Consider the following 26,714-nt stretch of genomic DNA (forward strand, 5'->3'; position numbering starts at 1 on the left):
TATGCAGGATTTAAACCATAGGAATGTATTTATTTCCTATAGGGTTTTACCGAGCATGCAGAGTGTTGACCAGTTACAGATGTAGATATTTCATATATTTTCAGCAAATTGTTCCACTAGGTTCAATGTATTCACTTATATTTTAGTCACTGTGATACTCTTCTGCACCAGTAAAGCAATTAGTAGGGCACTGGACTACTGGCAGTTTCACATATTGTGTAATAGAAGCTAGGACAATAACATTGGCTACAAAGAAATTGTGACACAAAATTATTGCAAATTGTTACCATGAGACAAAGCAGCATTTCAAAATTTACATAGCAGTTTCCGATAGCTAGATCCAATGATTATTGGGCTATATTTATTCATTTACACTCCGATGAGTGATTTTCTTAGCACAAAATATACCTTGAGATTGAGTTTGATGATGAAACGCAAACAATAGTGACAAAGTCTATGTGAACCAAGGCCAATTGCCAGAGGAGAATTCATCCTATACCGTGTTATAGCCTAATGCCCTGGCACTGCAAAGAATGCTATAAAGGTGAATGGTGACATCTAGTGGTATGTAAACATTCATACATGCCCAGTATGTGACTAGAAATATCTAGGTATATATTGGTATGTATTGTGGGAATACTGCAAGTTGCTTAGATGAAGCAAAACATTGTTCCTAAGACTTTAATTCAAACATGACAAAATACAGTATATGGGGTTGTTGTCATTTAGTACAATTTTATTTGTATTTCAAATTGTGATGATGCTGAAGTTGCAAAAAGCGTATGATGCTACTTGTTACTTACAGTACCTACAGTATATGTATGTATTATACAGTAGATTTCCCTCCCTAAAAATGGAGTGCAGAATTTGTAATGTACACTATGCGTGCATTTGCTGGCAGTACATTACGCGTGCATTTGTTGGCACTACACTGCATTACGTCAAAGAGCAGAATCTTTCCAACAGCAGAGGGTGATAGTGATCTATTAAACTGGTGCCACATATAAATCCAGATATTTGTTGTTTTCCTTGAAAGGCAGATGCAGCGTGATACCATGATCATGATTTTTTTTTTAATGCAATTCATCATCAGCTTTTACTATTATGATAAAACTCAGCTGTAGGCAGGCACAGTAAATAGAGTGCTACAATTTGTAGTCCTAAAATCCGTTGTGGTTTCTCTCGCCACATTTCTGATGCTTTAAAAAAAAAAAAAAAGTCTGTGGTTACCATTTCTAATAATATCTCAACCATGGATTTGGCAGTAGGAACCCATAGCAGAGGAAACTTCCAGGCTCACCTACAATAAAATGTCATCCCTGTAGCACTCTATATTGATTCAAATGAAATGACCCACCTAAAACTTCAAAACATTCAAGTGTCTGATTGAGAACGACTACCGATGGTCATTATGACATACTGTAGTGTACAATCCAGCTTCTGCTGATTGAACTGCCAGTGGTCTCTCTCTCCAAGGTTACCAGCCCATCACTGGCCAGTTTGAAGGTCAGCCGAGGGCTGAGTGGTACGTCGCCTGGGGCACAGAATCTGGCCAAAGGCCCTGCGGAAGCTACTGTGGCAGAGTGGGTAGAGGAAGGGGTTAATGGCTGAGTTGAGCCACAGGAGCCAGAAGGTGACCTCGTACCAGTGGTGTTGGACGCACCGCCCCCTGCAGGTGGCACGGATGATCATCAGCAGGGTGTAGGGCGCCCAGCAGATGGCAAACACACACACTATGACAGCCAGGGACTTGGCGATCTTCTTGTCCCTGGACAGACGGCCGGGCCGGGTAACCCTGGGGGACGAGGGGTCCGATTGGCCCTTAGAGGGAGAGGAGGTCTGGGAATGGACGGAGCCTGTGAGTGCCAGTCTAATGCCCACCCCCCAGTTCTTTTGAGAGAACAGGGCGGCGTCCCCCTGGGCGCAGCCTGGCTCGCCGGGCCGGAGGTGGGAAGGGCGTTCCTTGCGGTGGAGCAGCCTCCTCCTCCTGCGGATGCTGAAGTAGATGCTCAGGTTGAAAAAGGCCACGGAGACGAACGGGCAGAAGAACTCCAGCGTGGAGGCGCTGAGCAGGAAATACCAAGTGTAATAGAACTCGGCAAAGCATTCCTTCTTTGGCACTCGGGTCCTGCCCTCTGCCAGCTCCCAGAATATGATGGCTGGTCCGTAAAGAACAAACGCCAGCACCCAGACAGCGACCATCTTCATGATGACCTCGTGGGTCATGCCCTGTCTGGCACGATAGCTCACCTGCAGCAAATACAAAAAATATATGCTGTTTCTTTCACTGTTATTAATGTAAATGTTGTGTTCTGAAAACACAACGTAATGGCATATAGAGTAGTCTATGATTAATGCAATGTGCAGAATAATTCATGAAAATCTGCCATGTTCATCTATCTACAGAAAAAATAAGAGGATAAAAAACTGTATATGTCTTTGTAGAGTTAATGTACCACTGACCTAAAGTCAATGAATTACCACCCACAAGCCAATTCTCTACATTAACATAATCTTCAATGTTCCTGTCCACAACATTGGCCAGCAGCAATTGTAACTAACCATCTCTGTTATATATATAACCGTCTGTTCGGATCCACAACTGAAATAAATGCAGTCCTTCCACATAACTGATAAATAATGTATTGACTGTGCTAAGTGCTCTGTCTTAATGTAGGTCTACCATAGAACAGAAGAGCATATGGTTTGCACTGTATGTTCAATCCATACAGAACCTGTTGCCCTTGAACGTTAATCATTGAAACATTTGATGGTGCACTGTAGGTTATGCCAAGCAGACCATGAGGGGTGAGTCTTATCAATGACCTAGTATTAAACCTAAACAAAACCTTTTACCATACACTTCGTGCTCAGGCTTTGAGGATGTTTAACCTCACTAACAAGCACTTACTCTCACAGTAATCTGAATCCCAATCCCAGTCTTTTTCACGGGTGAACTACAACTACTGACACTACCTGCTCTTTCTCTTTCAGTATTTCAGGGTAAAATGCTTTTAGGGAAATGCTGCTTGACTGCTGGCGAACGGTTTCTGCTGTGATTGATCATACAGTGTTGGTGGGACCAGAGCAGACGAAAGAGGATCTCTATGATCAAAGCTAACACTCATGCGGATTAAAGGAGAGGCTCTCTCGCTAGTGTTATTTGTATTCATTGCTCTGATCTGATGTTAAGTGTCTGCTTGTGAAAAAAAAAACAGAACACTCTTTGTCTACAGTCCTGGGCCTCACCCTACCTTTGAGTTAACACACATGACATGCATGCACATGCACGCATGCACGCACACGCTCGCAGCACGCACGCATGCACACACACACACACACACACACACACACACACACACACACGTGAGAGAACAGTCACCTGGCATACATAATAAAAGGCTCAGCATGGCTGGCAGCTGCAGGGGTCTATAAGTCTATAAGTCTCTAACTACTTTTAAATATCTGTCAAAATATTTTTGTATTTGTACAACACTGGAAGGTGTTGTACAAATAAAGGTTAGCCTTAGCCCAATCATGCTGTATGTTTTTAAAACACTGTTTTTAGGGAATTTGGCCAAAATGGCAAGACTGAAACTGAATCATGGGTGGATTATGACTGTAATGTCAATAGAGTTTATAGTTGTGCAAGTGATCCACATAATTGCCTATTATCATCCTGGCATACACCTTGGCAATTACAATTGATAAAGCAGATCTGAGTTATCAGAGCCACTCCAGTACCAGGCCAAGCCTGTCCTGAAGTTGAAACATGACCTTTCTGCCTTCATCATGAGGGAGGGCTATAATTAGGGGTGGCACTGGGCCTGAATGGGTCATGAATGATTAACCTGTGCAGATGGGCTCATTTGGGACAGTGTGGTGCTACTGGCCCCACTGATGACCTGGGCGATTCAACCCTCAAAAACAAAGTAACGGACCACCATGTAGTGACCGACGGTATTGGGTTTTTACACTTCCAGAGTTAAATTAAGACTTAGGATTTTACTGTGCACAAGGGAAAAGGCACTCCTTTCAACCTTTTGGAATCTAATACTGAGATGAATCCCAGTGATGCTGCCATCCAGAGGATTGAGCTCTAACATCATTGTACTTTGGTCATGATGGAAGTTTCATTTTCTTTTGGGTGTATGGCATGTCAAGATTCTTATTTCTGATTGAGGGCCATGTGTAATATTCCAGATAAGAAGTAAAAGACTGTAAACTCACCGCTTGGGTGACAGAGAGGAAGCGGTCGTAGCTGATGAGGACAATGTTGAAGACGGAGGCTGAACACAGCAAGTAGTCCATGACCAGCCACAACTTACAGAGTCCTCTGCCCAGTGTCCACCTGCCTGTAAGTGTATAAGGGATGTACAGCGGGATGCAGAACGCCCCTGGGAAACCAGGTGTTGGCAAGAATTATTTGAATAACAAGTACATTTACACTTGAGTGAAGTATGTTATGAAAATACACTTCTCAGATATCTCCATCTGCAATTGCAAGATGACCTATAGCATTAAAGGGATATTTCACTTTCAAAAAAACTTTGGGTCATTTTATCATCTACTCAGGCTTTTGTCAGCCCCCCAGACCGTTTTTAAGTTGCTTGATTCAGTATTTAGATATTTTATATTCATTTTATCAGACACGCCCCCTTCCTATACAAACCCATTATAACTTCAAACTCCATTTTTAACATGTTAGATTCATCTAAAACACCCGTCCTTGGTTTTGGTGACTCACCCCGCCCTCCTAATACGCGAGGGGGCCGTGTTTTTTCGATAACTTTTTTCATTTATTTTTTATATTATTTTTGGAAACAAATAAAAAAAAATACAATAAAACAAATTTTAAAAATAAAGTGAAAAAAGTTAGCGAAAAAACACGGCCCCCTCGCGTATTAGGAGGGCGGGGTGAGTCACCAGAACCAAGGACGGATGTTTATGATAAATCTAACATGGTTAAAATGGAGTTTGAAGTTATAATTTAGGGTTTGTATAGGAAGGGGGCGTGTCTGATAAAATTAATATCATATATCTAAATACTGAATCAAGCAACTTAAAAATGGTCTGGGGGGCTGACAAAAGCCTGAGTAGATGATAAAATGACCCAAAGTTTTTTTGAAAGTGAAATACCCCTTTAAACACTACACTCTAGAGACAGGGCCACTAGATTAATTTTTGACCTATGCAGTGATGAAAGAGAAGGTTAATGATACAATAATAATAATCATCATCATAAACATCATAAACATTATCATCATAACGTAGGCTATGTTACATCTACATCTCATGGCTATTTAGTAATCAGAAAATACATTTTCAGGATACCACTTTTATCCAATCAGGAGAGAGACAAAGATATTTTATCAGCTTCAATTTAGTGTTGTAGTAACAATTTTGTCTCTTCATTTTTATTTATTTATTTTCATAACTTCTAATTTCATTTTATCGTGTAGGCTATCCTTTAGAGACAGATAACATAGCTCTGTCACTAAACATTCTAGTATATGTAGAGTCTATAGCAATACTATCAGAATATAGCTTACAGGTCCGCCTACAACTTTTTCTTCTTCTTTTTTTACAATAACATATCTCTTACACCCCTTTTAAAGGTGGTGTAGCCTAATTAAAATATAGCTACAAAGCTCTTGGGAATTATTATTTTTTTGTCTGTCTTTTGTTTTAATCAAATTCTATCTTCTATCTTCAGGCCTGTAAAATACAAAATACACTAAAATAATGGATATAGGCAATGTAGGCTATATTAAATCAAATTCAGAAATATCCTACTCTGACTGTAAGCATCATGAGCAATAGAGGTAGGACTACCATAATATCACATGTCAATGTGAGAATAATTTGTCTCTGCAGGCTGAAAACATTGATGATATAGGATGAATGCTTAGACTTACCAACAAGAAAATCTGATATTGCCAAATTCAAGAAGTAGAAAGTGCATTGCTTTCTCAAACTCTTGTCCACTTTGAACGCTAAAATCACCAAAGCGTTGCCCAAAACAATCACAACAGCCAAAGTCAGCATCATCAGCAGCAAGATGACATCAGGTCCCGTAAATACGAAGCTGCTATGAACTCTGGTTGCATTGTCAAGACAGTGCACACTTGAGTTGGAATCCGACTGATCTTCAGTCATTGTGTCCTGGATTTAAATTGACGATCGTGTCGCTACGCATTTAATCAGAAACAGTGCAGTCAGTGGTCCGAACTGAAGTTCCGAACGATGGTGAAAAGCAACAGGTGCCACGCGTCGCGATGAGTTTGGTTTGGACACCCTATCACCCCACAACAAACCATTTAACAGTGGTGGAAAAAAAGTTCTCAAATGTTTTGCTTAAATCAATACGGCAATGTAGAAATACTCTATTAGGCCATAGGCCTACAAGTAAAAGTCCGGAATTCAAAATGTACTTGAGTAAAAGTACAAAAGTATTAATACTTTAATCACTCTCCACGATAGCTCCTAGATTAGGTCCCCTGTACCGGCTTCTGGCAGAGGTGGAATCAGTCCAAATGTAGTGAAGATCACCTTTTTTGCAACATCGTATCCAAAAAGTAAAGAAAGTCTCAGAGACATACACTTATTTAAGATTTTTCCGGAAAGTAACATTTTTAGGACGGGGTTGAAAAAAACGTTTAAATTGCTTATTTAGTCAGCCTGTGCTATGTTTTCCCATTCAACCCGGAAGAACCCCCGACGGCAGGTGCCAGTACTGCTCCCGATTCGGCTACAATGGGAAAACATGGCACAGGCTTAGATATAGCCTGGTAAACCCCCCTCCCTCCGGAAATCTCATTTGCATTTGACAAAATGTGTGTCGCAAGCTTCTTCCATTTGACGGAGTGAGGTTAGACTAGATAAGCGATAAACAGTTTTTTCAACCCCGTCCTAAAAAAATACTTTCCGGAAAAATCTTAAACATCTGTAGATCTCTGGGACTACCTTTACTTTTTGGATACGATGTTGCAAAAAAGGTGATCTTCACTACGTTGGATGGTCTCCACCTCTGCCGGAGCCTGTACAGCGGGACCTCATCTCGCTATCTCTAGTCTCACCAGCATCTAGGCGCGCACTGCACACTGCTTGCACTTATAAATAGTGCGACAAACCTTTATTTGATTTGCTAAAGGATGAAAACGGTTCTGTTGAGCAAATAAAGAGCAGTCAGTAATCATCTCCGTGAATGCTGTCTCCAGTGGGAATAATATGTCACACAGTGACACAGCTGATTTCCATTCTAAACAATCAAGTTAACAATAAATGCAGCATTTAAAAGGATCCCTGGAAAATAAGCCTTTGTATGTCTCAGAAGCACCTGAAATATTATATTATTATTTTTTAAAGCGAATCTTTTACTCAAGGGGGACAATTACTCCTGTGGCAAATTGATGATGTCATTGTCCATGTGTGGTCCAGCCCAATAGAATGTATGGAATGCATGTGCTAATAAAACGTATTTTTAAAATATTGTTTTGATGCTCTTATTAACCATAGGAAGAATTAAGTAGATTTTTGATTATGTTTAGGTTTAAAGGGTGCGTTCGGATATTGCACACCGGAGCGCACTCGCCTATTAGTTTGTATTGGCCAGTGCGCTCAGTGCTGTATTTCCGAACGCACCCCATGTATGATTGTTAATTGCTGGACCACACATACAAATGACATCGTCAAGTTGCCACAGGCGTTGTCCCCCTTGAGTAAAAGATTAACTATCTCTAAAATAAATAAAATATTGTAGGTGCTTGAGGCAACCATGCAAGTCAGAAGTATTGATGACATTAACTTTAGCCTATTTTAAAACATTCACATTAATCAAAACCACACTCACACAACCAGCATCTCTTTCCCCAATCCCTGCTCTGACTAATGAGTCAACTGACAATCATCTCTGACTGACATGAAGCATCACAGGCTTGATAACAATGACCTGCAAAAATGCCAATGGCAAAGACTCATTTCAATATGTTGATTTTGCACATGTATAAAAGATCAAACATTCAAGACCATGGCAGCACCAGTAAAGCATCCAAGGATGTGTGTCTTGTCACAATATTCTTTACATGGTTACATGCAAGTAAACAGAACATTTCTGAGGTCCATTTATACACTCTCTGAGTATTTTCAACACTGGGTTCTGAAGATCTTGTGAAGAACAGTGGTGAAACACAGCTGTGGTCCCACACTGTAGAAAAGGCAAAAACACTACAGTCCTGCAGACGTGACTGAAGACGCTCACGCTCAGTTTCATTATGATTTATTTTAAAGCAGATGGACCACACACAACACACAGCAAATTCTTAGTGTGTGTATAAGCTTAAAAGTGGACCCTTGTGGGTCCAGTTTGACATTTTCAGAAAGTAAATCCTTAGACCAAGGATTTTCTGTGCACAATCTCAGATAGGAATTGTTGGCCCAAGACACAAGATTCTAATCCAAAACTTCTCAAATTGTATTGCCATAGCATTCTCATTCACAACACCCCCCAGCCCACACACATACACACATACACACACACACACACAGACACACAGACACACAGACACACACACACACACACACACACACACACACACACACACACACACACACACACACACACACACACACACACACACACACACACACACACACACACACACACACACACACACACACACACACACACACACAAATCATTATGTACTGCATTTTTGGCCCTGATTCAGAGCAGTTTATTTATTGCCAGTACATGCAGGAAAGAACAAGTGTGTTAATATACTCTACCATACAGATTGGTTAAAGTAATGTGTATATATATATATATATATATATATACACACACACACACACACACACACACACACACACACACACACACACACACACACACACACACACACACACACACAGTAAATACATACCAGATTTCAGGTGTGTGTGTGTATAGACTTACCTACATTCTTGACCTATTGTAATTAAAACACATCCCTCAAAATGGTGTCCACAAGCCAACAGAATGATACTCACATAACTCAAATAATGAAGGATGATCATGTGTGCAATTGGCTAAAGAACACACTGTTTTCAAGGGGATCATTTTACATCACTTAAAAATCAAATTAAAGAAAGAGATCCTGCACACTGTCTGGAAATGCAAAACGGATGCTCTTCATTCCTTTAATTTTTGTGCAGTGTGCGGGACCTCTTGCTTGGATTTGATATCAAAGATCCTTTTCTGAACATTTGGACCTCCCTGGTTGTTCTACACACCTGTCATTAACCTTTGAGGTGTGCATCAGCCTTCTTAAAAAAATAAAAAACACTTAAAAACAAAGCAGATGCACCAACAGTGAGGCCTTGAGACTTGTGCGGCGTGCCAGAGCGATCAAGTGCCTCCGCTGAGCAGCCGATGGACTCGTGCATTAACAAGCACGCTTGCCCAAATTCCATATGAGTTTGTCAACGTCTTGGTTTTCCACATTCACTGTTACATATACATAGATTGACTGGTTGTTGTTTTTGTTGTTGTTTTAGTCTATAGCATAGTGTGGTACATTACATTCTCCCTATACTAACTGCTACCAGTGCACCTACAATACACTTTAGTACACATACTTTAAAGGTTCGATGACATTCATTTTCACTTTTTTTATTTGTTATGTTTTTTTGGGGGTTTTATGACCTCAATTACACCCAAAAAATCTGAACTTTGAACATTCAGTGGATTTTCTGTGGTCTGGGGTTTTCTGAATAATTAGGCTGAAAAGTAATCTGAGCTTGGCCCTTCGACAGTGAGGTCACAGTCGATTAATCCCGCCCACTCTCCTCCTCGCCCCTCCCCTCCCCTATCCTTTCCTTTGGGGGGGGGCGGAGCAGAGGCGATGATTGACAGGCAAAATCCCTCACCAGCGACACCCGCAGGCAAAGATTTCTTTTTTCATTGCAGTTGAAAAGGCTTTAGAAATGTGAGACAAAAACACCTACAGTGAATCACTGGAGTGGAATTTTCAGTTAAAACTTTTTGTGCACGTTTGAAGGACCAGGACAAAGACTCTGAATGTGGTGTAAACATGAATGTCATGATACCTTTAAAGTCAGGTTTGAACTCACAGGATACTGATATTTGCTGAGGATTGCAAACACTATATGTACTGTAAATGCAATGACAATCCTGGCAGCTTGTTTCAGATACGGTAGTACAGATTGAACTGCTCCATACCTGCAGCATGCTGCCTCTTCAGCACAGGTGCATAATATCCTGAAGGCAATAGTAAAACCACACCGACATTGCTATTTCAGGCATGCCTGACTGTAGGTGAAAACTTATAGCCAAACAACAAGCTCACAACGCATTGCATCGAGGTGCTTTATGAGCTTGTAGATCAGCTATTTTAGCTATTCTGCGTATGATGAAGGATATAGGGCTCATGCTGGTTAATTGTCAACAAATCATTATTTTCCAAGCAACCTGAATAACATGATGATGGACTTGCAAGAACTCATGTACACATGAAGGGAAACTATGTTTTGTACAACATATGCTGCAGGATACTGGAGACACAGAAGAGACACAGAACATCAAAGAGACTATTTGATCTGTGTAGGTCTACATCAGTAGATGTGTGCAGGTCTACCTCTGAGGATTGTGGGATACTAATGCATGAACAACATAAATACAAATCAGAGTGGGATTTGTTGTTGGGCAAAAACATTATCTTCCAAATCACTCAAGTTTCCATCTTACAGTATTGTGAATAAAAACACCCCACACACGTTTTTCTTCCTTTGGAGCCAAGCGGTGTCATTGCACAGCACGCAGTCAACTAATACGGAACAATCTTCTGATACTCGGACTGCTCTCAGTGAAGGGAATATATCAAGTGTTAACTTTCCACTACCTCTCTCTCACTGTCTCTTCCACTGCCTGTCCCTAAAATGTCCCTGGTGGGGATTCTATCTCCAGGTTCCCTTTGAAGCATGCCTTCTCTTTGCCTCCATTATCTTGTCATTTGTGGGGGATTACGCTCTGGAGCACACACAGTCCACCCTGCCGCTTAAGAACTGTGACAGCTTACAATAATTGCCAAGCTAATTAACAGGAAGTACAGACAGTAGTGCAGCATACTTCTTCCCTCGCCAGACCTGATTTGATGAATATACTTTGATTAATGTATGCAGCAGCGGTGCTTCCAAGGCACTGTTATAATACACGACACTGATAATACTGACTGATTTATACACGTTAAGAAATCATCAGGCCCACTGCTGACTGGCACAGTGATTAAGTTGGAGAAAGTTGGCTGGCAACTTGAGCTATAAAAATAGCTTAAAGGGGAATTTTGGACCACGGTTTTCTTATCTTTTCTATGATGTTATGATATCCTAGGATGAATGGTACAGTAGAAAAATGTCATAACTCCATCCCGGGTCCGCCACAGCCAAAAAACGTGTGCCAATAGGCCTTGTCTAGCGAGACTTCCGGTGGGCGCACGTTTTTAGCTGTGGCGCACCCGGGATGGAGTTATGACATTTTTCTACTGTACCATTCATGCTAGGATATCATAACATCATAGAAAAGGTAAGAAAACCGTGGTCCAAAATTCCCCTTTAAAAATAGATTTATATCTAACATTCTAGTCTAACATTTTCAATTAAACAACTAATTTGGTATAATCTTTCACATGTATATTTTTCACAATACCCATTCCACATAAATATGTTTTTGACAACTTCTCTAAACACTATTAGGGTACGGTCATACTGTACCTGCACACTGGTGCAGGCTGATAAACGCAGGTTGTGTGCGGCTGCCTGTTTTGTACAGCCAGCGCAGCCTAAAAAACTGAGTATCTTGCAGAGCGGATGTTGCAGAGTCTTGACGTTGCCAAGACGGTCCGCCTTCGACTCATCTGATTGGACAGAGGGGCAAAAGCAGCGGTCTCGAGCATTTATCTGCTTCAAATAGACTTTTTATCTATTGGAGGTGCCCTGGCACATCAAACGCAAACCCAATGCAAAAACACGGCCACATAAGCAGAATCAAAGTTAGGTATGACCGTACCCTTAAACACTATTTTTTTGCAAGCGACACGCTTGCTAAAATGACGTAGGAAGTGGAAATGTACCGGAAATGTATTTATTTATGTAATTTAACATAAATACCGTGCTCCAAAATAACCTCGGGCGTTAGACCCTGCAGTATTAGTTTTTGACACGTTCCTCTGTATTTTGATGTTTTCACTGTTTGTTTTGGTAGCTCCAAAAACCTCCAATTATCTACCAAAACAAACAGTGAAAACACCAAAATACTGTGAGAGGGTAATCAGGGCAGTGTGTTCCTGCCTTAGACAGTAAAAAGAATGGACAGCGTTACGCCACTAGACTCTACAGACCGTAAATGAAGCCTATTTTTCAGCAATTTCAAATCCGCCATCTTTCTATATCGTGTCGCGTCATATCCTACGCAACCGGAAATGAATGCTATTGGTTGGGTAGCTTGTCAATCAAAAGCGGGGTTGGGGAATGAATGATATTGGTTGTGTAGCTTGTCAATCAAATCATCCCGCCCCTCCTAGAGCATATCATCAATTTTTTAATAAATGGGACCATAATTTACCAAAACGCATATCATGGTGATTGAAAGAAGACTTTAAACTAGCGACTGGCATATAGTATTTATGACAATCTTTATTCAGTGCCACAGGACGTCTAAGACGTCCGACGTCTAAATAGCCCTGGGTGCCACAGGACGTCTAAGACGTCAAAAAAAAAGGAAAAAATAGATTTGAAGATTTGCTGCTCCATTCACTCTTTGTTTAACTACTTACTAAAAAAGGCTGTATCTCGGCTCCTAAGCACTTTTTTTTTACAATGAATTTCAGTTGTGGCACTCAGAGCCAAAATTCCATAAATAAGCATGGCACTGAAAGAGTTAAGGTGATAAAATCAAGTCTAAAGTTCGGCAAAAACCGACCCACTTGCATTGAGAGTTATTTCTTCTGACACCAGCAGGGGTAAAACAGCGAAACTACAGGCCATTCATATGAACTGTCACTTCCTATATAGACTCAATTTCAAAGGCGGATGCTGGGCCCTTGGTTCCTGCAGGTAAACACCACCACACTAATCCAGTTGCTGATAACTGCTGGTATAGAGGGAAATGATGGGTTCATTTGTTTTTGTTATTATGTAGGCCTAGGCCTAAACACAGGGAAAAGTCATATGCCTTTAAGTTTGATTGAACTTTTTGTGTTATCCTTTTAGCATCATTACCTAATCATACCACTGTAGGCCTACTATTTGTAAACTGTTAATAAAGTATTCAATAAAAAAAAACTTTAAGTTTGGTCCCTCATTTTCGCAGTCACAGACCTTTAGGCTACAACAATAATGGAGTCCCAAATAGTCTTCCTTTAAAGTTTTAAAATTAAGCACAAAAAAACAACCCTGCATGCTGAAAGACAATAGGCTAGGCCAGAGTGTGTTTCGTTTTTCAGGCCAAGGACCCCCTAGCTGAGAGAGATGAAGCAGGGACCCCACTAGCCACTACATTGTAGAAAATTGTGTTGCAGATTCATGGTGAGCTTCAGAGACTATCAGTGTTGTGTGAATTAATGTTTTTTGTTTATTTATTAAACTTGACCACTGACACCCTCACTGAGGGTGTCAGTGGTCAAGTTTACTGAGGGACAGCGGTCAGTTTACTGAGGGACTGTCCCTCAGTAAACTTGACCGTTGGCTCTGCACTTGATCTGCTTTTTTCCCTCCACACAACCTTTTTGCCGAAAATAGCAGACCTACAAGCACACAACACCGTCGCCTTGCAGCTGAGGCGTTGTGAGCTTGTAGATCTGCTATTTTCGGCTAATGTTCCCCTCAGAATAGAGATTCTAGGGTTGAAGTGGTTAAAAAGAAAATCCATATCACACAAAGATTTGGTGCCCCCCCCCCCCTGTAGTAACTCTGAGGACCACCTAGGGGTCCCCAGACCCCCTGATGAAGACCCCTGGGCTAGGCTACTTCAGTGATGTGTTCAGTGAGTGTTGGGAGGGGCTAAAGACTGATTAGCATACCACTTAAAGGGATATTTCACTTTCAAAAAAACTTTTGGTCATTATGTCGTCTACTCAGGCCTTTGTGACAGTTTTTAAGTTGCTTGATTCAGTATTTAGATATTTGATATTCATTTTAACAGACACGCCCCCTTCCTATACAAACCCATTGTAACTTCAAACTTCATTTTTAACATGTTAGATTCATCAAAAACACCCGTCCTTGGTTCAGGTGACTCACCCTGCCCTCCTAATGCGTGAGGGGGGCGTGTTTTTCCGATCATTTTTTTCATTTATTTTATTTATTTATTTTATTGTATTTTTTTTTTTCATTTTCCCTTTTTTTTTTTTCATAAATGAAAAAAGTAATTGAAAAAACACGGCCCCCTCGCGTATTAGGGGGGCGGTATGAGTCACCAGAACCAAGGAAGGGTGTTTTTGATGAATCTAACATGGTTAAAATGTAGTTTGAAGTTACAATGGGTTTGTATAGGAAGGGGGCGTGTCTGATTAAATTAATATCAAATATCTACATACTGAATCGAGCAATTTAAAAACTGTCTGGGGTAGTAGACAATAAAATGACAAAAAGTTTTTTTGAAAGTGAAATATCCCTTTAAGCCCTTTTCATATAGATCTGATCAGGATATTTTGCAATTTTTTGAAAATTATGGATTTTTCTTATTTATTTATTTATGTAGGCTATTCGTTTCGCCAATACATGCCAAAAACAGGGACGCGGTGTAGCTATGCAGAATGAAACTTTGCCTCTGGCAGCTTGGGGAAAACCAAGGCTCTGGGAAAAAACCTAGTAAATACTTCCACCTAGTGTACAAGAGATGAAAATGGAAATCATTTTGTATGAAAACCAAACGATCGATGCACTCCCCCCTGGAATTATGAGGAAACCGGCTATCTCGCGACGGTTGACAGTCGACCACTTAATTCTTAAACATTGGTATACCATCCGATATCTTTTTTATAGGCTACTCTTTTCAAGTTTAGTTCTTATACAAGTTAACACAGGTCACATGAGCAGCCCAGCTATGGCTGCAGCTGTCAGCTGGTTTAAATGATCACATTTCACTTGAGCAACTGTCCAAAGTTTTTGTCATGTCCACCCCCAGTCCCAGGTCGTCTCGTCGTAAAATGACTGCGAAACCTGTGAGTTGAAATAACTTGGCTACATTTGTTGTCCTACATTATTAATGTACACACTGTTGCAATATAGACCTAGCCTGTATGTTGTGTGTGTGTGATTGATAGTTCAGTTGGCCTCCTCAAATATGTTGATCTGTATTTTTCCATTGTTTTGATCGTTTAAAATTAAAGCCCTGCCTGCCCTATGGAGGAATGAGGAATCCTTAATTTTTTTACATTTTAAAATTGTTTAGATTGCAAGTTGTAGCCTATAGCCTAGGCTACAACTTGCTACAACTCCACATTAAAAGCCAATGCATTATCATAAAACTTGTATAGGCTATAGGCCAGTTATAGGCTATAACTGGTTCTCAAAGTGGGGGTCCTTGAGTGGGTTCCATGGGGTCCCCAGCAAAATGTGTTAATATTGAATCAAAATAATTTAAACCACTTTAACCCTATAGCCTATCCTATCAGCTACAGTATTTGAAAATATCCCATCTACAAGCTCACAAAGAAACATGATTTAATACTGTACTTTGTATTTAAAAAATGTTTTCAACACAAATCTTGTATGTACCTGGCACAAAGTACCTGGCACAAAATACTTTCAGATGGGGGTCCACGGCTAAATACATATATCTGGGGGTCCGTGACCTGAAAAAGTTTGAGAACCACTGGCCTATGAGCTGTTTGGGTTTTTGATGTGTTCAATTAAATAACTGTTACTTTTAATGTAGCTGCAATACATATCTGTTAAAGGAGCTCGTAACACCTCAGGAAGTAATGTGGCGATGGAGCCTTCTAATCCAGAGGAACAGCTGCTCCACTATGCAAAGAGCGGCAGTTGTTTCCAAATTCAAAAACTCCTCCATTTAAGAACTGAGCAGAAGCAATGTCTCAACATCAACTGCAAATGTAAGTGAATTACTGACAAAAATCTATTTGAACCCATTCAAACCGGGAACGCATCTGTGTACCACTTTAACCATTAGTTTTATACTTTGGGCTATTCAAAAATAGCAGGTATACAAGCTCATAGCCTGGCACCGAGTGCCGCGCTATGAGCTTGTAGATCTGCTATTTTAGAAAAATCCGGAAAAATCTTGAAAATCTTTGAATATATATATATACTTTTAAAGCGAACATTCTAAACTCAAATCTTTGCTTCTGGGGGGTCCCTGGAACAACGTATTTTGAGATGAGGGTCCGTGGCCAAATCATATCATTTTGAGGGTCCTTGACATGAAAATGTTTGAATTACACTGAGTTTTTTCAAAAAACTGTTAGGATTTAGAAGACATTTGTAGAAGCCCCAGAAGCAAAGATTTGAGTTACAAATATTCAGCTTTAAACATATTCAAAGATTTGCGCTCATTTTCACGATTCTTCAAAAAATAGCAGATCTACAAGCTCATAGCGTGGCACTCGGCGCTGCGCTATGAGCTCCAAGATCTGCTGTTTTTGAATAGCCAAAGAAATCTAAAATGACACAGATACGTCCCCGGATTGAATGGGTTAACAAACACCATCATCACATAGCTGAAGTCTTGTTAGACTGACTAATAAGAATTCTTATTGACTGTCATTCTAGCTAAGCACAGAGCCAGTGCAGGATGGACCCCGCTGCATTTGGCCAGTTATTCTGGTCACATTGATGCAGTGGAGGAACTGCTCAAGGTAATTGGGTGCTGTGAAACTGCGTTTTGTATGTAATGAATGCATATTATATGTTTCTCAAGTGGTTTGCCACCATTGTCATGGGTTTGTGTGGATGTGTCCGTATAGGCAGGTGCTGATGTAAATGTGCAGAACAACTTGGGCGATACACCGCTACACACAGCTTCCTACACTGGAAGAAAGGTGAAATAGTACATGTTCTAATTCTTTTCACTCTGTTGGCTTCTGTATTTTGTTTGCCGGGCACATCTGCCTCACCATAAGCCAAATTCTCAACACATAACTCTGATAATATTTGAACCACGATCTAGAGACGATCCACATGCATTCATTCGGTTTTCCCTATTGAAGGTTTGAGTGATGTAAAAAAATAACATGTCATTTTCCCCCCTACTGTAAATGAAGTAATCAATTATTTCCAATGGACCGTATAGGAGATTGTTCTGTTGCTGCTGAGGTATGATGCCAGCGCCAACATAATCAATGGAACAGCCCAAATCCCCAAAGACGTCACAGAGGATGATGAAATCATTACTATGCTAGAGGGTATGTATGTGGTGATTGCGGGCTGAAAAAATAGAAAATGATTGATGGACTCTCATTGCTGTAGGTGTGCTTGACATGGTTCTCAAAATGGTTTCATTTATACAGCTGCAGAGAGAAGAGAGGAACTTAGGCAAGAAGACAAGTTTCTGCGAGCAGCCAGAGACGGAGATATCGCCACCCTGTCAAAACTGGTCAGTCTCTGACACTGAGCCTTTGGGCAAAATATAGAGGCAGCTGTTGATGGCAATATTTCCCATTGAGAACATAGTGGACTGGGTGCTTCTATGCTTGACCTCAGCTGTTAACTTTTCCTTGTCGGCGCCTGCTGAACATGTTGCTAAAGTTTGTGCTCATTAGTTCAATCAAACGAGGGGCCACACAATGTATCATAACAACATCATGTTAGGAGGTTTGATGCTTGTGGATGAGTGAATGACTTGTTATGTTGTTGCCCTTGTTCACTCAACTCTCTGTTCACTTGTTCACGGTCTGATGTTAATCCCTCAGCTCAGCCAAGAGGAGCCCCCTGACATCCACTGCAGGGATCTTGTGGGCAACACGCCATTACACTGTGCAGCCTACAGGGGGCACAAAGAGTGTGTTCTAAAGCTACTCCGATCTGGAGCCAACCCCAGTATCAAAAACAAGAATGGTATAGATCAGTCAGTCTTCTCAATCTTTCCCGTCATTTTATTGAATCTATCTAATTAAACATTAGCTCAAATAATGCTGTTGCTTATTGCTGTAATGAATGAACATCATGTGTTTTCAAAACAGTTATATTAACAGTCGCGTGCAAAGAGCTGATGATTCATGTAAATTATCACTGGTCCAGAGGGGCTAGAAGTCAGCCAGCCAAAAAATATACAACTCAATCTCTCTAGCCGCTAGAGGGTGAGTTAATTTTTTTTGACTGGCTGACTTTTTTTGTTGCAGATCAGACAGTGTCTGATTTGGCCCATAATGAAGAACTTAGACTGATTCTGGCAGCCTGTAATGTCCAGGTAAATACCATGTAATGCTATATTATATATTATATTACTGTATACTGTATATATACTGTATACATTATATAATGCTGCAGGCATGTTAAGTATTATGTATTTTGTATTTTAATTTTGTATAACTATTTTCTTCCCCAAAGGATGAGAAAAGGGCAGCACACAAGTTTGAAGGCCCACTTTGGAAGGTACTAAAGTGTTTGGAGAGATGTACAGTCAGGTGACTGATTTATACAAAAAAGAGCTCATATCCATGTCTACCTTTTGACAGAGTTCACGTTTAGTTGGCTGGCGGTCACACTGGGTGGTTATTGAAGATGGAACCCTGTCCTGGTACCCCAGTCAGTGAGTTATTATCCCCTTTAGACAATTCTAAACAGATGATAGATGGGTGGATGGATGAAATTTTTTTCCTATCTGCCTGAAGTTTGCAATGTGTATAGGGTCCTTTTATGTCTAACTTTCATAAATCTATCCATGTCTCTCTTTAGAGCTGATGCACTGGCTGGATTAAGAAAGCAGGGCTGTAAGACTCTAACACAAGCCTACTGTAAGGTAATATAATTTGGGCTCTATAAAACAGTGTTGTCATTGTTTATGAAGATTCCAAATGTATATTTAAATCAGTTGAATTTCGACATTCATTCAGCAATCAGAGGAATTATTGGCTTTCTAATGTTGGCAATATTATTTCTGCTAACATTTCGTATATATTCAGAGGGATTGCTCAAATCACAGATTGCCATCACACTTGGCAACTTTGTTTAAGAATCATGAGACGTACAAGTGCTTGACTTATTTTAATCTACTAAATGGCATTAAAAAGGAATTTGTGAACGAGTCTCTGCCATCCATCTGGCTTCGATAGAGCAGGTTATTTGCTGTAGCGACCGTTTGAGATCTCCATAGTGACTGTAGTTATGTACAGTAAGCGATTTCATCATGTACTTCCAGGTCAAACCATGGGATAATTGCCTCTTCACCATCAAATGCCTTGATGACACCATCCATAGCTTTAAGGTCTCCTCCACGACTGATTCAATGGCCAAAAGAAAAGTGAGGTTGGATTGACATGACTTACATACAGAAACCTTGTATCTCTATATTTCATCTTTTATATTTTTTTCATAAATGTATGCTATTGGTCATCCTTTAACCACTTACCCCCTAGTCTATATTTTGTCGTATGACAGTGTTGCACAATAGTAGCAAAAATACCAGTACTGGTATGGTTTGTGGTATTTTTGCCACGACGGCAACACAACATCCGTCCAATAGCGACGATATTCTACACCCTTCCCCGCTGTGTACTTTCTAACTTATTTTTGGATGCACGTGTCTTTTATGTGCATTTAGAGATGGATGGATGCCGTGGCAAAGCATTCAGCCTACAGTACCGGGCACCGTGCTCAACGGCAGATTGTGGATTATGATGAAGGAAGTACATCACTGGGGAACTTGGCACAAGCTCTTCAGGTGAGATCAGTTAAAGTTAGGAGTTTAAATGATCCTCAGTGTTAATTTAACTCTTGAGATTGTACGAAATTGAACCAAATGGACCCATACATTTGGTTCCATTTGTACACACTCATAAAACTCTCATAGTTAAACTAACACTCAGGCTTTGACAGTGTGGGGGTTAGAGCTTGCTGTAGCTGTGTGAACTTCACTACACACAATTCCATTTCCTTGGTGACAAACCACTCTTTCAGGTAGCTGATGCCTGCCAGCAGAAATTGGCAAGTGAAACATCTACTTTTCTCTCTATGGTGAAAAATGCAGAGAATCAGGGTAAGCGAGTGATGTGGCATCTTCCGCTATACTGTAAAATCCTGAGTGTTCATTGAAGAGTGTACAAATGTAACCAAATGGACCGTTCCATTTGGTTTCATTTGTACACTGTCAGACTTACTTAGAAATGGATAAACTAATAGGCGGCTGTAGCTGAGTGGGTAGTGAGCATAGAGTTAAAAATAATAGAGAGGGCACCGGAAATCCCAGCCCATCCACTTGCATTGAGTTGCTCACCCAGCGCATACTCCTAAATCCATAGAGTTATAATATATCTAGATGGCGGATTGCCCCCAGCTATTCATTTCTATGAAAGTTGCTCAGTGGAGTTTGAAGCACCCGGACGTCTGCCAGAAGTTTAAAACTGGGTCCATTGGGTCTAATAGAATCTCTCTGCTGGAAGTACCAATAGGGCATAGCAGTGGCGGCCATTTTCTGGTTCCACTTCAAAATGGTCAATGCACTTTTCCCATTGACATTTCCAAAAATATTTATATCAATTATTTTAAGCCTAGATTCAAGCCATCCAGGGTCCTGGTGAATCATGACCATAAAACGTTTGATTCTGTGCTGAAGAAGAAAAAATAAAACGGCAAAACAAAGGGTATTTATTAAATATAGTATATCATATAATTAAATATAAAATATATTTTTTTTATGGTCATGATTCACCAGGACCCTGGATGGCTTGATTCTAGGCTTAAATGAATTGATATAAATATTTTTGGAAATGTCAATGGGAAAAATGCATTGACTATTTTGAAGTGGAACCAGAAAATGGCCGCCACTGCTATGCCCAATATTGGGTCGAATAGGCATGGCCATAGAGTTGAAGTGTTGCATTCTCAGATTGACCCCGCGGCTCTGGGGGCTTGCCTAAGTCACCCCTTCTTCCGGGTTGGGAAATGTGACGGGACACGGGCGGGGCCTATTTGGGGCTTCTGTGACACGTTTTGCGTCACGGAGGTGACGCGTTTTCCCTCCATGGGCAACCCTGTGCGCAAGCTTGTGCGCAAGCTCGTGAGTCGAGCCCATTGGTCGAAACCGTTTTCGCTCGGCCGGTTTAAGCTGCTGTACCTATGAATGGCCAGCATGTCCAATACGCTTCAATGCAACCCCTGGGTTCTGGGGGCTTGGTAGAGAGGCCATCTGGGAATTGGAGGGCTTCCGGTTCGACCCTCAGCTCACCCAGTCTACCTGTCGTTAAGTGTCCCTGAGCAAGACACTTAACCCCTAATAGCTTCCCCCAAGCGCTCACCTGAGCCATCTTAGCAGCCATCTGCTGGATAAATGCTGAAAAGTGATTTCTCCTCCCCCGAGGGCCAGAAAATACTTCCCTTCCTCTTTCCCTAACACTGAGGATTTTACTGTTAATACATTCACTTAGTTTGAACTCTTGCATGTTAAAGACAATTAATATATGTTTTATTATGACTTTTCTTCCTGTTTTCTAAGCACTGGCTGCTCCCCTTATGCTGAAAGCCAAGGAGACCTGCAGCCTCTCCAGTGAGACCTGTGCTGCCCTCCACCTCTGCCTTGGATTGTTGTCCAAACAGGAGGAGGTAGAGAAATAATATATTCAACATTTTCACCCATCATACGCACAGTGGTGGAAAAAGTACTCAAATGTTTTACTTAAGTAAAAGGGTTACTTAAGTATTCAATACTGCAATTAGTAGGGGGTACTAACCACCAAAAATTGCCAAATCGTTACGCGGCGGATAAAAGCATGAAATTTGATACAGATGTCCCTTGGGTCATCCTAAAACATCCTAGAAGGGGTGCCCAAAAAAATCTTAAACAGGAAGTGAGTTATGGACAAAATTCAAATTGGCCACCTAAACTGTTGACCGTTGACTCAAAAGACACCAAAAGAATCTCCAAAAAGCATAACATTTGGCACATATGTCCCTTGGGTCATCCTAAGACATCCTAGAAGGGGTGCCCAAAGGAATCTGAAACAGGAACTGAGTTATTGACTAAATTGAAAATGGCCGCCTACAGTGTTATGTATTGACTCAAAAGACAACTAAAGAATATCATAAAAGCATACAATTTGGCATACATGTCCCTTGGGTCATCCCAAGACATCCCAGAATGGGTGCCCAAAAAAATCTTAAACAGGAAGTGAGTCATTGACAAAATTGAAAATGACCGCCTACAGTGTTGTCGATTGACTCAAAAGACAACTAAAGAATCTCATAAAAGCATACAATTTGGCATACATGTCCCTTGGGTCATCCTAAGACATCCTAGAAGGGGTGCCTGAAATTATCTGAAACAGGAAGTGAGTTATTGACTAAATTGAAAATGGCCGTGTACAGTGTTGACAGATGATGCAAAAGACGAAAATAATCTCATAAAAGCATGACATTTGGTACAAATGTCCCTTGGGTGATCTGAATGCATCCTAAGGGGTGCCAAAAAAAGTTTTAATAGTCTCTCAATGGAAAACACTCCTCCCACACGGGCTGCACTGCTACAATATTCAAATCGAGCAGCCAATCTGGCATTTGGTCCAGAAGCCTGAAAGCTATGCAATCTCTACCATCTCCTGACAAATATGGATGGATTAAAGTCGCTGATTCGTGGACACCTTTATGGACACTCTTGCCAGAGGCTGCTTAAGTTTGTAGAGAACTCAAGTGTGGCTGCAAAACTGAGCCCTTCTGTTCGAGAAAGTGTAGATGCCGGGATGCTGGGTTACCTTGCAGAGCATTATGCCAATGTGCTGGTAATTGCGAAATGGCACACATGAATACATGTTGTTACTAAACACTAATCACAAAAAAACTGTAATGATCAAGAAGAAAATACATGAGAAGATAGAGTGTAAAACAAGCAAGAAGATGTAGAGTGCAAAATAAATAAGATGCAGAGAGTAAAATAAGAATATGCAGAGTAAGATAAGATGCAGAGTAAAATAAATAAGAATATGCAGAGAGCTAGATAAATAAAGAAGATTCAAAGTGTACAATAAAAAAATTATGCAGAAAGTAAAATAAATAAGTGATGTAGAAATGAAAACAGAAGGTAGACTACAAAATACGGCAGGTTATGCACTGCATAACCTGTCGTATTGAGTCTGCATAATATGCAGACTGCCATGGTCAACTGTTTAAACAGCCATTTAGAATTTCTTCAACATGGTCCCTTCCTAAAAAGTTTAATAAACAAGCAAACAAACAAATAAATAACACCTTCTAGGATATATTAAGAAGCACTCAATGTACGTACCAAATTATACACTTTTATGACGTCCCTTTATGTTTTCTTTTGTGTCAACTGCTTTAGGTGGTCACTTCCTGTTTAAAACCTTTTTGGGCACCCCTTGTAGGATGCGTTCAGATCACCCAAGGGACATTTGTACCACATTTCATGCTTTTATGAGATTCTTTAGGTATCTTGCATCATCTTTCAACACTGTAGGCGGTAGAGATGCGCGGATCGCGGTTTTAGCCGCGGTTGCCGCAGTTAACCGCAGTTTGGGTGGATTTGGGTCAATCAAATATAATTATTAATTCATATTGGATAAACCGCGGGTGAAATAATGCGGGAATTAAATTAATGATATCAATCTATAGGCCTATAATAGCTTTTAAAAAGCACTACATTTCACCGTGTGTGCGTTTGTAGTATTTTAATATTACGTCATTTTACACCAGGCACAAAATAGCCGCTCACGACATGTTGCTTTGCAGGCAGCCAGTGTTGCCAGGTTGCGAGAGAAATAAGTAGCCAGGTCTATGAAAACAAGCCCAAAACAAGTGCCAAACAAGCCCAAAAGTCGCAACACAGAGCATTGTTTTTGCTCTGTGTTTTGTTTTAACTTTTTCTTTCTTTTTCTGTAAAGCACTTTGAGCTGCATTTATGTCATGAAAGGTGCTATATAAATAAAGTTTATTATATTAAAAGTCGCTTATAAAAAGCTTATAAAAAGCCGACATGGCAACAAAGTGGTTGAAAGCGAAAGTAACTTAATGAAGACGTGCGCTTGTTGTTACCATGGTTGTGGATTGTATACAGTCACTGCATCGCGACAGTGGTGAGTAACACTGTTTATAAGAAAACTAACGTCAGGAAAATAACAATTATTTGGTGCGGATCTATAAATAGGATGATATAAGTACCGCGGGTGGATGGTGGATGGATAATGAACTTGTTAACGCGGATTTGGGTGACAAAAAAACCCATCCGCGCATCTCTAGTAGGCGGCCATTTTCAATTTAGTCAATAACTCACTTCCTGTTTCTGATTATTTTGGGCACCCCTTCTAGGATGTGTTAGGATGACCCAAGGGACATATGTGCCAAATTGTATGCTTTTTGGAGATTCTATAGGCTTTTTGAGTCAATCGCCAACACTGTAAGCGGCCATTTTCAATTTAGTCAATAACTCACTTCCTGTTGAAGACTTTTTTGGGCACCCCTTCTAGGATGTCTTAGGATGACCCAAGGGACATGTGTGACACATTTTATACTTTTTGGAGATTCTTTAGTTGTCTTTTGAGTCAATCGACAACACTAGTCGGCCATTTTCAATTTGGTCAATAACTCACTTCCTGTTTCAGATTTTTTTGGGCACCCCTTCTAGGATTTCTTAGGATGACCCAAGGGTGTGCCACATTTTATGCTTTTTGGAGATTATTTTGGTGTCTTTTGAGTCAACGGTCAACAGTTTAGGTGGCCATTTTGGATTTTGTCCATAACTCACTTCCTGTTTAAGATTTTTTTGGGCACCCCTTCTAGGATGCTTTAGGATGACCCAAGGGACATCTGTATCAAATTTCATGCTTTTATCCGCCTCGTAACGATTTTTCACTTAGTGCCCCCTACTAAATGTAGAAGTACTCTGTTACAAGTAAAAGTCCGGAATTCAAAATTTACTTGAGTAAAAGTACAAAAGTATTGGTATCAAAATGTGCTTAAAGTACCAAAAGTAAAAGTACTAAAATGTTTGAAAATAGCAGATCTACAAGCTCACAACTCGTCGCGATGCGACGCGTTGTGAGCTTGTAGATCGGCTATTTTCAAATAGCCTAGGTATAAAATTTGGCTAAAGTGGTTAATGTATGTTTTATAACGTAATAATAACTAGTAACTAGAGTAACTAGTAACTGCAGTTTTCAAATAATTGTAGTGGAGTAAAAGTACAATATTTGCCTCTGAGATGTAGTGGAGTAGAAGAAAAAGTACAGACAATTGGAAATGCTCCAGTAAAGTAAAAGTACCTTAAGTACAGCACTTGAGTAAATGTACTTAGTTACTTAACACCACTGCGTACGCACATACAACTGGTTTTATTAGGAGCAGACATTGTAATCTTTGATAATGTAGAATCTAGCTTGTGTTTGTGAAGTTTTGCTGAAGACAGTTCCCTTTTTTTTTTTTTTTTTTACCTGTATTCATGCGTCAGAGTCTATCTTTATCCCCATTGATTCCTACAGACTTTTGCACGCACCCATGTGCTGCTCTCCTATTGGCTTCGGAATTCATGCTGAATGGTTATCAAAATAACCTAACCCCTCCCACTTAACGTAGCTCCCTCTCCTCCATACGGTAAGTGTGTGAGTGAGATAATATCTGTGTGTGTGTGTGTGTTGGGGGAGCAGAGGTGTGTGTATCCCTGTCCACCTGTCCTATAGTGACCATGCTGTGCCCTTGGGGGAGCCACAGAACAGTGTGCTAATCACTAGCGTGGCTGTAGGAAGGACACAGGCAAGATCCGCTTTTATGCTGAGGTCTGCACTCAGCTCGTAGATCAGTGCAGACACACACGCACACAGACACACAGACACACACACACACACACACACACACACACACACACACACACACACACCGAGGCGCTTTGGCTCCTGCTCTAGGGAAAGACTGTGCATTGAGGGAGGGAAGTCGAGCGCGTGCATATTCACAGGCTCTGACTGTCTCATGCGTTCACCCTCGCACATTAACAACACACCCGCTCACAGCCACGCTTCCTCGAGCCCAGCAGAGCATCCGAGCAGTTGGAGGAGAGGATAGCAACATCTGCACAGGTACAAGTGGACAACTGCTCTTTTATCTCATTCTTTATTCTCTGCGTCCTTGTTTTTCATTGTCATCGGAAACAACTGGCTACGTTTTGCAGTGGGCTTGCTCCCTGAGGACATGGTATAGATTTTGTTGTTTTTTTACTTTTGGGTTGTTCTATTTAGATGGCCTAGAACAATATTTAAATCAGGAATCTATTCTCACGGTAAAATCCTGAGTGTTCATTTAACTCTGAAAGTGTAAAAATTGACCCGTAACTGCACTAATATGCTGCAGTCAGTCATTCAGGTTTTTAGAATCTTTCCTAGATGAAGTGGTATTTGCATACTGAAACCTTCAGGGCTCTGTGGCCTTTATGCATACTGCATAAACTGACCATTAGCTTTTACTGTTATACATGTTGTCAACTACTGTAAAAAGGGCATTGTGGGGTGATACTGTATATGCTGTGCGTAGATTAGAAGCTTAAA

At 40.6% G+C, this 26,714-nt stretch overlaps 3 protein-coding genes across 3 annotated transcripts in view; 2 read left to right on the forward strand and 1 right to left on the reverse strand.

Annotated features, from left to right (window-relative positions):
* Positions 1 to 1,488: 1,488 nt before the first annotated feature.
* LOC308093765 (histamine H3 receptor-like) lies at positions 1,489 to 6,159 on the reverse strand (the record flags this gene model as incomplete). Its single annotated transcript, XM_080440099.1, has 3 exons — positions 1,489 to 2,250; positions 4,231 to 4,397; positions 5,919 to 6,159. 3 exons carry the CDS (start codon positions 6,157 to 6,159, stop codon positions 1,489 to 1,491), a joined length of 1,170 nt encoding a protein of 389 aa, XP_080296225.1.
* Positions 6,160 to 15,988: 9,829 nt separating this feature from the next.
* LOC308093494 (oxysterol-binding protein-related protein 1-like) lies at positions 15,989 to 18,935 on the forward strand (the record flags this gene model as incomplete). The annotated part of the gene is made up of 7 exons (XM_080439831.1): positions 15,989 to 16,112; positions 16,789 to 16,874; positions 16,983 to 17,057; positions 17,309 to 17,420; positions 17,526 to 17,611; positions 17,928 to 18,072; positions 18,913 to 18,935. The coding sequence occupies 7 exons, from the start codon at positions 15,989 to 15,991 to the stop codon at positions 18,933 to 18,935; spliced, it is 651 nt and encodes a 216-aa protein (XP_080295957.1).
* An 880-nt stretch (positions 18,936 to 19,815) lies between these two features.
* The window catches only part of LOC308093947 (oxysterol-binding protein-related protein 1-like), a 32,689-nt gene continuing 25,790 nt past the window's right edge, over positions 19,816 to 26,714 (forward strand). Inside the window, exons 1-3 of the mRNA XM_080440359.1 lie at positions 19,816 to 19,897; positions 20,134 to 20,212; positions 21,668 to 21,774. Coding sequence (XP_080296485.1) covers positions 20,188 to 20,212; positions 21,668 to 21,774 — 132 coding nt within the window. The 5' untranslated portion in view covers positions 19,816 to 19,897; positions 20,134 to 20,187. The remainder of the gene's footprint in view (positions 19,898 to 20,133; positions 20,213 to 21,667; positions 21,775 to 26,714) is intronic.

This window comes from Gymnoscopelus braueri (assembly GCF_963280865.1).
Source record: "Gymnoscopelus braueri genome assembly, chromosome: 10".
Classification (NCBI taxonomy): domain Eukaryota; kingdom Metazoa; phylum Chordata; class Actinopteri; order Myctophiformes; family Myctophidae; genus Gymnoscopelus; species Gymnoscopelus braueri.